At 43.8% G+C, this 15,221-nt stretch overlaps 1 protein-coding gene across 4 annotated transcripts in view; it reads left to right on the forward strand.

The window, feature by feature from the left end:
* MSN (moesin) overlaps window positions 1-12,815 on the forward strand; it is a 38,472-nt gene extending 25,657 nt beyond the window's left edge. For all 4 annotated transcript variants that reach the window (XM_071569810.1, XM_071569808.1, XM_071569809.1 and 1 more), the window contains exons 3-13: window positions 5,162-5,257; window positions 5,781-6,055; window positions 6,526-6,609; window positions 6,964-7,110; window positions 7,579-7,675; window positions 8,679-8,842; window positions 9,301-9,431; window positions 10,092-10,252; window positions 10,757-10,849; window positions 11,248-11,481; window positions 12,493-12,815. In XM_071569810.1, coding sequence (XP_071425911.1) covers window positions 5,162-5,257; window positions 5,781-6,055; window positions 6,526-6,609; window positions 6,964-7,110; window positions 7,579-7,675; window positions 8,679-8,842; window positions 9,301-9,431; window positions 10,092-10,252; window positions 10,757-10,849; window positions 11,248-11,481; window positions 12,493-12,657 — 1,647 coding nt within the window. In that variant the 3' untranslated portion in view covers window positions 12,658-12,815. The remainder of the gene's footprint in view (window positions 1-5,161; window positions 5,258-5,780; window positions 6,056-6,525; window positions 6,610-6,963; window positions 7,111-7,578; window positions 7,676-8,678; window positions 8,843-9,300; window positions 9,432-10,091; window positions 10,253-10,756; window positions 10,850-11,247; window positions 11,482-12,492) is intronic.
* Window positions 12,816-15,221: the final 2,406 nt, after the last annotated feature.

The raw sequence follows: 15,221 nt of genomic DNA on the forward strand, positions 1-15,221 counted from the left end.
TAAACCAAAGCAGTGCTTTGCATTATATATGTCCTTACACATGAAAGATTTAACCTTTTCTCTGGTGAAGCTTCTTAGTCACTTATTTCTGCGGATGACTTTGAAGTTGTGTTCCTCCAATCTTTTTCCTCTCAAACATCCTTTTTTTGAGTAAATTGCTTCTAGCTTAAATCAGTGATATTTTGGCCTGTTGTGGAGCAAGGAGGGGCTTGCCTGTACCTTGGACAGGGAGAGATGTGACTAATTTGCTCGCCCAAGTGTTGTACATGTGCCTGGCAAGCCTTCCTGGAAATGCCCTGACTTAGTGGCTGCTGCAGCTGACACTGCTCTGCTGATGGAGCAGTGCGTGTACACTGGTCACAGAATCCTCAACTGCTTTCACTTCCGTGGTGTGAGAACACACTCCCCATCTGCTGTATGAGGCAGCTTCTCAAATGCTTTGTAGTCACTTCTGACCTTGGATCCTGCTGAAGCCTTGTTCTTTCATTCCCTTCACAGCCCCTTGTTCCTTCCATGCTCTGGTGGAGGACTCTTATCTTCTGTGCTAGGTCTGTTGGGTGGTGAATACAGCCAGTGGGTGGGGATCTCTACCCTTTTGACAGACCCTTCATCACGATCTTCCCCATAATGAGTTGTGGTTACTCAACTGTTCAGTCAGTACTTCCTTCCCCAACCTAAGATGAACTCTATTTCTCCAGCTTCAGAACAGATGTACTTTTCAGTGACGTGCTTAGAGCTCAAAGGCTATAGCTGACCATGTAAACCTCAGTCCTTCCAGTGCTCACTGTTAGACTTTGAAAAGTGCAGAAGATGGTGGCTTCAACATGCTATTCCAGAGCAAGCCTTTAGAGTGAACAGAAGCATCCAATCACCTTAAGTGTGCTCACTGTCCCCTTAAGAGCCATGAAACCAAGTCACAAGGTTAAGGAAAATATGACATGAGAAAAGCTTTAATATCTGTCACTTAAAGCCTTTAAAAGCATGTGGTTAACCTTCCTAAGAGGCTTTTCCTCATTTTTGTGAGCTTCTGGGGTAAAAACTAAGCTTGTAATAGAAAAGTGTGCTCAGCTATAGGTTAACATTATAACAATAAGTATCTCTGCATGCTTTAAACCTGGTCATGGTGCTGTATTTTATGTTCAGTGTTGAGTCTTACACGTACTGGAGTGTGTGTGTGTCATTTTTTTTACTGTGTTTTCTTTTCTTTTTGATTTTTAAAGGTCTTTCAGATTTCTTGAAGAGGCAGATCTCCTAAGATTGAGTTCATGTGCCCTGCCCTGGCTTGCCTTGCATTGCTTTTCTGGCTGCGTGGCCACTGAGGTAGTTGTGCAGCTGGGAACCTTGGTAATGCTTAGCAGTTCCCTTCTTGCTTAACTCATCTGCTGCAATGAATTTGATGGTTTTGTAGAGTACCAGTTTGTCAGACTTAGTTTCATAGTTGCTAAAGTTTATGGAACAGGCTCACTAAATCCCTCGCAGCTTTTGGGTAACTCCAGCTGAGTTGAACTGTGTTTGGAATAGAAGGGGCTGGTGTCTCATGACCTGGAAACTAAGCTTTGTGGGGAGGGAGACTGTCGAGAAGCCTTTAGCCTTGGCAAGGCCTTACCTAGTAGTGTTTAAACACATAGGAAATGGCTGTGAAGCACTTGTTCCAGTAGATGTAAGCACTGAACCACTTACTAAGGGAGTCTCGTGGTAGAAAGCACTAAGTCTTGGGACAGTGGCTGGTTCCTCCAGCAAACCGCAGAACTCTTGTTCCTGTAACAAAGGCTTGTGGTGAGTAGTATGAAAATGTCTCAAATTGCACAGGAACATATGGAAACTTACTGACTTTTAGAAAAGCATTAGTCCAACCAAACATGAACTGCTTGTTGCTAAGGAGGTCAACAGCAAACTGTAATAAGTTCAAAAACTCAAAGATCCTGTTATTTAGCACTCTGGCATTTTAGCACTTTGAAAGGAAAAGTTAGAAGTATATCCATCAGCTAAGTGAAAGGAAACAGTTGAGTAATTGTGGCTGTAGGTGGAGCCTATCTTGCATGTTAAGTTTGGATACCTGAAAGAGCATGTTCTAAGGTGTTTTTGACTATGGCATATGAAACTGCAGGTGTAGCACCAGTTTCAGTTCAGAGCTCCTCCAGCAATAAGGTTTACTGGTAGTTTTCTCTCAGAGGCACTTGGCGTACTTTTCAAGGAAAGGGAGAGCAACCCACCCGATCTTTAACTAGGACAACATTCAAGATAGTTGTGCTGTGGTATAGCCTGAGGTGATTTGGCCTTGGTCTGGGTGGAATGTCTTTCTCCTCTGCTTGAGGTCTTACTCATGTGTAGATAGTGCTTTGATGCAGGATCTGCACTTGTTAGCCAGTGTGGTGGTGTATTTCCTGGGCTGAGAATGACAGCGGTCCTCTTGATGCTAAAATCTACATGTAAGAGGCTGCATATGGCTCCATCTTCTGCTGTGGAGCAGCACCCAATGGCAAGAATATGGTTTGGCGGGAGGTGGATGAGTGCTGAGGGGAAGGACAGAAATTGTCATGCAGACCTGGAAAACATGGAGTATGGACAAGAGAGGGAAAAGGTTACTTGAAATACCTTGTGTTTCTTCTCTGAACATAAGTAAATAAACCCTACTAGTGCATGGTTAGGCTGTCTGTAGAAGGTGAAGTGAATCACCACAAATGCACCTTTTTCCCTATGGCAGTTTAGCTTATTAAGTAGAATTTTAAGCTAAAGGTACTGCTTGATGAAGAGTGTTAGTGTAGTTGGTCAAGGTTTTATGGGACAGCTGGATTTTGACACTACATGACAGTTGTAGACTGAGCCTGATCCTGCAGGCTAAAAATGACCCAGGGACTGACTTAATGCTCACCCTGGCAGGGAGGAAAGATGTTACTCTCCAGATGAGAGTGTAGACTTAAGGTATTTTAAGTATTGTGGTCTGTGTTAAACAGTACTCTCTATTCTCCCATCCTGTGTGCCAGCCCTTCTTCAGCCACTGCCAGTAGCTGTTTGCTTTTCTGAACATCTCACAGTTCATTAGAGCTCTGAATGCTTGTACACCCCCAGACACAATTATGCTGTTAACTGCCAGCCAGACTCCTTGCAGCTGTAGAAAGCTGTTTCTTCATGTTTTTGCTCTTGCTAAATGGAACTAAATAACCTCCTAAAGCTGAGGAGGGAAGAGGGGAGGACTATTCTCCCAGTCTTGGTTCAGTGGCAGCTTGGGAGTGTGATGTGTGCTGTGCTGTCTCCCCTCTCCTTTGCCCAGCTCATTGTTGTCTCTGCTTTTGCTGTGCAGGCTTCTGCTGTGGAATAAAAGTCCTTTTGTGCAGTGCTGCAGTGTGGTGCCTTTCAGTTCCTGCTGGCAGTCCAGCCTGTTGAATTCCCAGGCACGAACTGCTGGCACGGGAAAGGGAGGAAAGCAGACACATGCAGTGGAGTGTAGAGCTGCTATCCCATTCATATGTTAATGTTGCCAAGAACAGAGCTATCCTTGGTCTCTAGGACAGTCTTTCCTCCTGTCCTTGTACCACTTGCTTCCAATGTACACAGCAAATTCTGATTCTTCTCCAAAAGCCTTGTTAGCTGTGTGCGTCCTGCTGTGTGATATGCAGAAATGAAAGTTTATATGCCCCACATTCCTTTGAGTCTGCAGAGGCTGTAGCCCAGCTCTCCAGTTCATGTTCAAGCAAGGACAGGCTGAAAAATTTCAGGGACCGCAGTGGGATGATGCACATAGACTGCGTGACCTTTTGTAGATTTTGTCTCTGTATGTGCAACTAATGGCATGCTTCTGCTGAAAACTGCAAATGGGTTTTGGGCCTGAAAGAAACAAAGGCTCTCATACTGCTTGTGGAAGGCCAGAAGAAATGTCTAATCCGAGCCCTGAACAATCTAACTAGTGATGTGTTTGTGGGGAACCTACATCCTTGGTGTTCTGTCTTGCCAAAGCTAGAGATCACATCAGAAGGGAACAGAGTGGATCCTTAGGATTCAAGAAGAAGTAATTTAAAAGGAAGTGGGCATTTAGGGAGAATCATAAAACATGGGTTAGGGCAATACAAAATTATATCAACTGACCTGGCAGCTGGTTTTCAAAGGGCAAGGCTTGTTCCCTGCATATAGTTGTTAGGCCTTTTGAAAAGGGGAAGCTCTGAGCAAGCCTGAGTTGGATGATGCATAAAAACAGCTGACAGTGTCATACCTTAGGAACCATGCTGACCTAAGGAGAGTTATCTTCTCCCTTCCCCTTCCTTATCCAGTAATGAAGGTGACGAGTAAGTGCCTTATTTGGTGGTTTGAAAACAACTCCTGGGTCTTCTGAAGGGATGTGGGGGAACTTCATTGTGTAGACTTGCTACACCCAGGCCACAGAGGGTGGCCTTGTGCCGGTGAACAGGCTTTGCAGAGAAACTTCCCTCCTTTTTATTGACAGTAGCACCATACTGCAGTCATCTTGCCCCACCATGAGGCTCTTGTCTCTTGTTACAGTATGTCTGTAAAGCCTTCATATCTCTTACATACATAGTACGGCTGGTGTGCTAGGGAGGTAACTGCAGAGAGAGCTTACATGATGATGTAGTTAATGTCTGTGCTGGCTCTTTGTCCTGACACAAGGGGTAGCTTATCAATTTACCCACTGCAGTTCCTCTTAATGGTGCCACGCAGTAAAGAGCTGCATGAGGGGCCTGTCCACAGCTACTGATGGAGTAGAATACAAATCTTAATGTAGCACTGCCTAGGGGGGCACAGCCTAGCAAACTGATTCATGACTTGCCCAGAAATAGCACATTTGCATGATAAGTGTGGGTTATATCTGAAAATGGAGCTGTGTTCCTGATTCCTGGCAATTACTCAACGTGCCAGAGCTGTTGCATTGTATTTTGACCATACATGTTGGCTTGCAAATAGCTGAAGAAAGTAATGTCCAAGCTGTTGTTCAGAAACAGCAACAAGCCTTCAAGAGTTGAGGAAGAGAGAATATGGTACACTTCCTACTTGAGATCCCTCAGATGCCAAATCACCTCAATGTACACTGCAGCAGGGGAGGCAGAAGGCCAGGGCACTGACTGTGTTTGCCTGAAGTTGTCTCTAACATGTCCTCAGCCATTGGTGAGATCAGTTTGTCTGGAGCTTTTGCTGATTGTCTTTCTTCCAGGTTGTCAAGACAATTGGTCTGCGAGAGGTCTGGTTTTTTGGACTTCAGTATCAGGACACCAAGGGCTTCTCAACGTGGTTGAAATTGAACAAAAAGGTATGTTTGCTCCAAGCTTTCACTTGTTCTTACTCACTTCTCTGGGAGCACAGGGGCAGATTAAGTCTTTGTACTTCTGTCAGGGTTCTGTTCTTGCCTATCCATGTACCTGAAGTACTGCAAGATTAGCGACTTGGTGGTGTGTTGTCTACATAACCCCTCCACAAGTTATAAGGGGTCAGGGATCTCACTTGGTCCTCCTGCATCTGGTTCTGTTTGTCACCTCTCCAGATCTGTTAACCTTCCTGCTAACATGATAGTGTGGTGCTCTTGTGAGCATCTTAGTTGGAGAGAAACCTGGAAAGTAACTTACCTTGCACTGGCCATAAATACTGGCTTGTACCCCTGTGGGGAGAAGTGGTAAGGTGTTTAGCAGTAAGTAATTGAACAATCCTTGCTTTTCTGCCCATTCATGTCTTCATAGGAAAGGAGAAAGTTTTTTCTAATGCGTGCTTGTCTTGTTTGTAAACCTGCTCCCTTTCACTTTGTATTTCGGCTATAAAATCTGCTAACTCTGTTCCAGGTGACAGCACAGGATGTCCGCAAAGAAAGCCCCCTGCTTTTCAAATTCCGTGCCAAGTTCTACCCTGAAGATGTGGCAGAAGAGTTGATTCAGGATATCACACAGCGGCTTTTCTTCCTTCAAGTGAAGGAGGCAATTCTGAATGATGACATTTATTGTCCTCCAGAAACAGCCGTCCTTCTGGCTTCATATGCTGTCCAGTCCAAATATGGAGACTTCAACAAAGAGGTGCACAAATCTGGCTACCTTGCTAGTGACAAGCTGCTCCCACAGAGGTAAGTGAACCTGGATAGTCTTAGACCTTCCCTGCTTTAAAGGGTTTGGGATTTTTTTTTGTTTTGTTTTGTTTTTTTTAAGTGTAGGAGGTGTTTCAATTGATTTGATAAATTATAGCCTGGTGCCTCTGAGACTTTAGATTAGTATACATTTAATTAGAAGTTTTAATCTTAAACATCCTATTGCTACTCTGAAACTCTAATCAGAATTAGTGAGAGAAGCTCCGAAATGAAAAAATATGCTACAAGAAGAAGTACAACTGAATAAAACTTGTCATTTGTCAGAAGTCTTAATACTGACCATTTTGTCCCTATCTAGTCTTATAATAAAACTGTATTTGCTGGAATATCTTTGTGGGGCAACTGGAATGCCAATGGAGCATTTAATGAAGCATTATTATAGAGTGATGTGACTGTGTTCATACATAACTGCAGTGCTTGGTCTTCAACATCCTGCGTACTGTTTTTAGGGTTTTGGAGCAGCACAAGCTTAACAAGGACCAGTGGGAGGAGAGGATCCAAGTGTGGCATGAGGAACATCGAGGAATGATTAGGTAACTGATACAGTGTGAAACTGCTGTATTGAAAGTAGCGTGATACATATTAGTGTGTAACGTATGAATGCTTACAAAATCCTGTGGTTTGCTTCAGGATCAGTTAACATTCTTCAGGTTATTTTGCTGAGAATAACTGGGTTCACGTGCTTCTGCTCTTGCTGGTCCACATCAGCTGGCTGTTCTTAGTAAAACAAGACCGAACTTGCACAGTTTTGTGTTTCTCTACTAGTGTGATGCTTAGTACCTTTGCTGGCTTTTTGCTGCTCTGTCCCTGTAGGAAGATAGCATCTTCTTACTCTAATGGCTTATAGACTCAAAAAAGAATTTCTGCTTTCTTTTTACGTGCTGCAGAGAAGATGCTGTCTTGGAGTACCTGAAAATTGCACAGGACCTGGAAATGTATGGTGTGAACTACTTCAGCATTAAGAACAAGAAGGGCTCTGAACTCTGGCTAGGTGTAGATGCCCTTGGACTCAACATTTATGAGCAGAATGATAGGTAATAAACACTCTCTCTTCATCATTGCCTTCAACTCCTTTCTAATATGAAAGCATTCAAAATGAATCTCTTCTGGAATTCAAGTCTTTCAACTCCACGATTTCTGTATGATTCTTGGCTGTGCTTTTGACATTGACAGTATAATCTATAAAGTGTGCTTCTTTGGACCAACAAATACAAGAAAGTGGCAAATCTTACCAAGCTACTTTTACCTGCATCCCTAATCTTCCTGCTGTAGATGTATTCTCCAGTTCTGTTTTCCATTTCAAAAAACAAGAAGCAGTTTTTCTATCTTGCTTTTTTGTGTTTCTAGTTCGTCTGCATGACTAGTTTTGTTTGCTGACTTCAGTCAACATAGGAGCACTGAAATACAGGGGCAGATTTGGTAGAATTTTGAGCTTTATATTCTAAGTTGAGAATTTTGAATAACTTCGGGCTCTCTTTTCTTTTTCTTTCCCCTTTTTGCAGGCTAACACCAAAAATTGGATTCCCTTGGAGTGAGATCCGAAATATCTCATTTAATGACAAGAAATTTGTTATCAAGCCTATTGACAAGAAAGCACCAGTAAGAAGCAACATTCACATTAAACTTCCAGCTTCTTAGTGGAACAATTTCTGTTTTATTTTTTTGCACAGATTCTTTTCATCAATAGCATCCAAGCTGATCTAAGCAGGGAAATCTGTTCAGGGCAGTATGCACGGGATGAGTATAGTGGCAGTAAGGTGATAGCTGTGACTTGTTTCTGGCTAGGAGGGTAGAAATTTATTCAGTATAAGCTTCAGCTGTTAAAGTCAGTGCAGGGAGAAGCTCTTTGCTTAGGGTTTCTGGTTCTAAGGCTGTTCAGATTCTCTGATTAATACAGTTAGGGATCTGAAGCACTTCTGTTAGTGATGAATGGTTCCATTGCAGCTTGTTGGCTTTAGTAGTGTGTGGGGTGGTCTTTGGCAGGTTTGCACCTTACTTGAGACAGAAGCTTTATGTCATTTTGTAGGGTATGGTGGAGTTTCTTTTCCTTGCAAATTTAAATTGAATGTAAATGCTTTGCACTAGCCAGTACCTTCTGTTCTCCTTGGCATTCTTGTTGCATTGCTGCTTGTAAGCATTTCTCTGATGCTTTTGCTCCTTTTTAACAGAACAAAGTTATTATCCATTGGTCGTAATTTTTAACACCCTTTCTGGCATAAGACAAGATGTTACAGTTGATGTGGGTGACCAGGCACTGAATAAATAAGTGGGTAGAAAGGTGGGAGAAGCCACAGTCTTGGTGTGCCTGGTGAACCAGCCCTGGGACGGTGACCCTGTTGCTGTGTGCTTGGCACTGGAGATGTGTCACGGTGAAGCCCAGCACACTGGAATGATACACTGGATGCTTCTGCCCAGTGTGTGTTTGTTAGGTTGAAATCCACTCATGAAAGGAAAGTGTCTAACTGCTCCCAGGAATGATTTAGACAATGCTAAGGACAGCTGGCTAGCCATTCTAGAAGGCTCTGGGCTTTGGAGCATATTGCATACACGGTGGGCCTAGGATGAAAGAACAGGTCTAATGCTCCCTTTTTCTTGTCCCAAGGACTTTGTATTCTATGCCCCTCGGTTACGGATTAACAAACGAATCTTGGCCCTTTGCATGGGGAACCATGAGCTCTACATGCGCAGACGTAAACCAGACACCATTGAAGTGCAGCAGATGAAAGCACAGGCTCGGGAAGAGAAGCATCAGAAACAGATGGAGAGGTTGGTAGGGCTCTGAGTAACCTGGGCTTGATCGATTGCTGCACAAGTAGCATCACCTGCTAGATAAATAGCTGGCAGTGCCTTAATCTGCTTGAGCCAGAAGTAGAGCAGATTGATTTTCTGCATTAGTAGATCTAATGGGTTGATGGTAATGGCACTCATCACAAATGTGGCTCTCATTACTTTCTTGGAGTTAAAGATTTGTTTGCCCATTTGATGGGACTCATACATATCTTGATATATGGAGATTTCCTTCGTAACACTGCTGTTATGAACTTACTGTTGAGATGAATGCCAGCAGAGGTTTTTATTTTTGCCCTTCTATAAAGGGGCATAACTGGGATAAAACTCATCATCTGAGTAGTGTAGTGCACATCTTTTGGGGGCTCATGGCTTTGCAAGGAAGTGCACCAATCTGGGTGATAGTTTGAAATTGCATTATGACTTCCTACCACTAGAGCCCTGCTGGAGAATGAGAAGAAGAAGAGGGAGTTGGCAGAAAAGGAAAAGGAGAAGATTGAACGTGAGAAGGAGGAGCTAATGGAGAGACTCAAGCAAATTGAGGAGCAGACCAAGAAAGCTCAGCAAGGTAATATGAAATCTTGCAGTATTTCCTTAGATACACAGTCTGAGTAAGAAGGGTTCAAACAGTACAGCTACGAGCATCTCTGAGCCATGTGTGTCTCCAGTATTATGTGCTAACTGGTGTTATGGTCCTGGTTTAGCCTCCTGAAACTGAATTTAAGTCCTCTATGTGCAGTTGCTGATAAAGGATTTGCAATGAAGAATTAGGCAGCAGCCAGGATGCCTCTCCGATAGAGGGAGTACCTTGCTCTTGCTCCTGTGCAGGCTGGAAGCTTTATCCCAGGATATCTGGAGGAGGAGGAGGCAAAAAGTGTTGCAGGGGTCATGCCAGGCAGTACTGTGTTGTGATTACTATCTAATTGCTTGGCCAACGTTACTGTGGTGTTGCCCAGGTGAAATGCTGGATGCTTCTTTGCCCTTAAGGGGATGTAATTTTGGGATGAGTGCTTCCCCACAAATCAGGTGGGCTTGGAACAGGCTTGACTCTTAGTCTTTCAGCTCCAGTTACAGTATGAAGGATAGGGAAGGGGACAGTTGCTTGCATCTTTCTTTTCCCTGTTCCTCTGAAGGAAATCCCTTGTCCAGGTAGGCATGGGAGCGTTTTCCTCTTTTACTGCCATTCTTTACTTGATCTGTCTTGAAATGTGCTCCCCTATTCTTTCAGAACTGGAAGAACAGACCCGCAGAGCTATGGAGCTGGAACAGGAGAGAAAACGAGCTCTGGAGGAAGCAGAAAAACTGGCTAAAGAACGTAGGGAAGCAGAAGAGGCAAAGGAGGCCCTACTGAAAGCATCCCATGATCAAAAAAAGACCCAGGAACAGCTGGTAAGTCGGTGAGCTGAAAATTAAATATGGAGGATAGTGAAAGGGGAGGCGTCTAAGCTCTTGAAGCAAATCAGGCTATGAATATAGTGAGGAAGCACTGTATTCTTAGATGCTTTAATATTTGGCCTCAGCCAGATCATATATGTAAATACAAGTGTATTTGTACAGTAGATTTGTAGTGCTTTTTGTCCTTTTTTGTATGTAATGATACTAGTGTAGAGCTCACTAATTGCTTTCCCTGGTTTGGATTCAAAGAATTGAGTTCTGTACCTCTGCTTGGAGGAGAAGATAAAACCAGCAACCAAAAGAACTCCAACCTGAAATGAAATGCAAAGCTTTTTTAGTTTTTCATCATGGAGGTATTGGTGGAACTGAAGTTAATGGGAAGGCTTTCTTCCTACTGGAAAGATGCTAGGTCTAGGGGTTTTATTCAGGACTTGGACTAAATGCTTCATTTAGCAACTGCCTTGGGTTTCGTTCTCACTAAAAGCCTTTCTTCTGCAGGCTTGTGAGATGGCAGAACTCACAGCTAGGATCACACAGCTGGAGCTGGCTAGGCAGAAGAAAGAAAGCGAAGCCCAGGAGTGGCAGCAGAAGGTAAAGCATAATCTGAGCAAATGGAAGTACTTTTTGTGGAATTGCTCTCTTCATTCTGAGTTGTGACCTAAACTACTGCACTAGATTCCAACTAGACTGAACATCTGCAAGCTTGAGGGTGTTGTAAATACCCAGCTTTGGTTTTCTTGGTGGAATGAGTGCCTTATTCTTACTCCATGTAGCAATATTGTGACTAATTAGACCATTTATCATAACCATTCTTTGAATCTTTGAAGTGTTACCCAGGAGAAACCTTTGCAAATCATGGTGGCTGAGTAGCTTTGGAACATACCTTTTCTGAGTGCAAGGTTTCCTGTAACACCAAGTGCTGCTTCTGTGAAAAGCCTCAGGCGCTCAGGACTATATTGACTGACTCAATGTGGCATGCCCTACTGCAGGCACAGATGGTGCAGGAGGACCTAGAGAAGACCAAAGAGGAGTTGAAGACTGCCATGAGCACCCCTCACGTCACTGAACCCATGCACTCTGAGAACGAGCATGATGATGAGCAGGATGAGAATGCAGCAGAGGCCAGTGCTGAGCTGCGGTCGGAGGCCACCATCAAGGACCGCAGTGAGGAGGAGCGCACCACTGAGGCAGAGAAGAATGAGCGGGTCCAGAAACATCTGAAGGTAAGAAGGTGGCAGCAGAGAGTGTGAGTGTCTGAGTGCTGCTTCTGTTTTTGTCTGCATTACTTGCAGCTGGGAGGTATTACTGTTATTTAAAAAAATAAAGGGAGAAGTGGGGAAGAGAGGATCATGATCTTGCCAGAATAGCTGCTTAACCATTGAGTAGAAAGGCAGATCTTGTCTCCTGTCACTTGACTTCCATTTCCCTGGAAGTAGTGAAGTATTTTGAAGCAGTGCCAAGAAGCACTATCTGTCCGACCTAGTGTGCTTTGTGTGAGTATTGCCAGCCATTTGACAGCTGTTTATAGCCCTGGCTGTAACGAATCAAAGAACTTGGTCCGGTTCCTTTCAAAAGCTGTCTTTAACTCTTGTGTCTGCGTTGCATTGCTAAAACCCGGGAGTAGCCCACTAGAGCTCAGCATGAAGAGAGCAGTATTGCTGTACTGCTTGTAAGGAACTCCGCCGTTCTGGTGTTCAATTCCAAGCATTTTGTTGTGCTGCCTAACTTGCATCAGGCTTTGCTTGTTCTCCATTGTGCTGTGATGGTTATACAGAGGGACAGGTGTGCCCTTTATCTTCTGCAGCAAGTTTCTTTTCTGGTAGAAAGTCAGTAATTTCTCAGATTCTGCAAGATGTGCCTGTTGTCTTTAGGGGTCTCTCCACTTGACTATTCTAAAGTACACACATTGGAAGACAGTCCTTCTTCCTGTGCTTGTAGGATGACAGATTGCCTGATGTTTTCTACCTTCAAATGTTAGGAAGAAATATTAACAGCTTCCAGAAAATAATGGAACTGTTTAGGATGGAGGGGCCTTCAAACGGTCATCTAGTCCTACTTCCTTGCTCAAGCAAAGTCAGCTAGAGCAGGTTATCCAGAACTGAATATGCTTGGTTTGTCTGTTTCCTGTCTCAATTGATACTGAGTCTTCAGGAGGATCAGAAGAAAGCTCCTTGTCCAGCTTTGAGTCTCTGGCTTGTGTTAACCTGTTGCTGTCTGTTTCCCTTTCTCTGAAGGCTCTTTCCTCAGAGCTGGCAAATGCTCGGGATGAAACCAAGAAGACAGCAAATGACATGATCCATGCTGAGAACATGCGTCTGGGCCGAGACAAGTACAAGACCCTCCGTCAGATTCGGCAGGGTAACACCAAGCAGCGCATTGATGAGTTTGAGTCCATGTAAACTCTTCCCTGCACCTGCTGCCCTGCACTCTCTTCTCCCCTCTTTCCCATCCTCTCCCATCATTTGCTCATAATTGTGCTATGCTGGAACCACTACAGAAGAGTCACCATGGTCTTTTTTACCAAGTTTTGGGCAAATGCTGGAGTTAAGCAACAGAAGAAAGAATAGTATTTACATCTTCCTGGGCTGGCTTGGGAAAGCAAGCGTGTATTTGGGCTAATCTAAAATTGTTTCACTTGGGGTTAAATCTCACTTCTTAGGGTTTGGTGTTGCTCACTGAGGTGGCTGTGTTGCTGTTCCTTCCCTTGTGGGTGGGGAGGCCAGCAGGTACTTGTGCTGCATTATGTGCAGTCAAGACCTGACAGTCTGACACTGTGTCTTTCTACTAAACTGCACAAGTTTCAGGATTAAGCTCAATAGCCAGGGTATGAATTTCTGACTTAATGCAGGGTCTGAATCATGTAGTTGAGAAGGGGAGACAGGGGGTTAGGAAGAAGGGTTGGAGGTAAAATACGGAGTTTCTTTCTAGGAAACCAAAGCTTTTGTCCTACAAACATAAGCAGACCAAACAGATTCTGTGGTGTTCCTGCTGGTATTACCTTTTGTTGTTTGATGATGGAACTTTGAATTTCTTAATTATGAGGAGGCATTTGTAATATTTCCACTGATGCAGTGTGGTTTGGAGCCTCAAATTCCCTGCTTTTTGTCTCTGGTAAATGGCTTTGTTCACCATCATTTGTCTGACTTGAATGTAACCAGTGAGGCAGAAATAGCTGAAGTACATAGCCTTCCTTTTTTGTTTTGCCAATGAAAACCTGAAGTGGGAGGTAGAAACGTAAAAGGCTAAAATTCCAATAGCTGTGTTTTCCCTTGCTGAACCAATACTTTTCTAGTGATGTGAACAGGATTTCAGGTTTTTCCATAAGAGGCCTTTTTAGCACATAGTCGTCAGTGCCTTATGACTGTGTATGGATCTGCTGTAGCTCAGATGCCTTTAGTTTAAACTAGATGCAATCATAAAAAGTGATCAGCAGCTGGGGACCAAAAACTGCTCTCGTATTGGGGTCATGTACAAGACTGCATCTGTCTTCCCAGCTTCAAGCAGCATTTGAGGGGAGAGGATCCTGAGACTCTTGCCCAGCTGATGCCTTAATCCTCACTAGTGTTCTGCCACATCTGTGGCTCAAGTACTTTTCCTTCCCCAGAATGATGCTTTGCCCTGTTGTAGCTTTGAGAACAGAAGGCGCTATCTCTTAGAAATGGGACACAAGTGATTGTGAGACTGGTCCTGAGAGCTGCTTGTGCCAGTTACTGTCCTAAGCATCACCTCTATCACCCAAGCTGTCCATGCTGTAGCTACCCAGAATCCTCCCAGCCGTTCATGGGTAGGAAATAGCCATGTATGCTCAGGGCCGAATCAGCTTTTGCCTTCGTCCATGGTAAAAGGAACTGTTAACCTTCAGGAGAGGCCTCTTAATAATGGATTCCACCCAAAGTGAAGTCCTCCTTTGCTTCACCTTCCTTGGATTAACCTGTCCCTAAAGGAAGTCACCAGGTTAGCCTGTGATTTATTTTCTTGCCTAGTATCATCCCAAATCTTGTGCCTTGCTCAGTTTTGTGGAGTCTCCCTTTGTCTGATGTCACTGCTAATGGTGATAGAAGGGAAATGCCTGAAAGCTGGAACATTTTCAGCTCCCTGCTGTATGGGAAAGGGTAAAGGGGGACTGTGCCAAAAAAGAAATATTTGTGATAGTGTTAACAAACTGCAGTATTTCCCCAGGAATTCCTTGGGTTGCTGGAAACAACCTCACCAGTGCTGTATTATTTTGTATTTTGGAAGCAATGCAAGTCTGTGTGGAGATCCATACAAAGACCAACTGACCTGTGTTAGAAGCAACTTGCTAAGCTGTGCTCCTAAAGATCTAGGTGTGTCATGGGGGAGCCCCCTGCTCTCTGCTGGACACACTGTGCTTTTGGGGGGCACGTGACATGGTGAGCCTTGTGTTGGCCAAGAACACATCCCTCAGTACTTTGAAAGCCACAAATGAAAGATTACAGTAAATTGTCAGAACTGATTTGTATATTTCTGTACTGAAGGTGATTGCACTCACTCTCTGTGAGTCTCATTACTGGGGAATGGACAATCTTTACACTTCTGTTTTGGTGCTTTAAAGCTGGTTCTCAGCACTTCTGCTCTGTCCATGGCGACTGTTGATGCATTTGGGGGGAGAAAAGCCTTTATTACGTTTTAACAATTTCCTAGCAAGCTGATGTATGGTGCCTGGAGTGTGTGTTCAAATAATAAGCCAATAAACCTTTTCTGCTTTGATGGGTCACACAACACTGCTGAACTCATGTATTATGATGTTGATATGACTTCTGTTTGTAGGGGTTTTTCAAACATTCTAATTCCATACGGTCCAGTATAGGAATAGAACAGCTTGTGCCAGTGAGTCCACCTAACTCTTTGTAGTTATTTCAGCCCTGCCTTCTTAACCAGTGTTATATTCCAGTGGTATCTAATGATATTTGATTTCAATACTTCTAGCTATGCACAATTAGAA

Source organism: Pithys albifrons, chromosome 14, assembly GCF_047495875.1.
Source record: "Pithys albifrons albifrons isolate INPA30051 chromosome 14, PitAlb_v1, whole genome shotgun sequence".
NCBI lineage: Eukaryota > Metazoa > Chordata > Aves > Passeriformes > Thamnophilidae > Pithys > Pithys albifrons.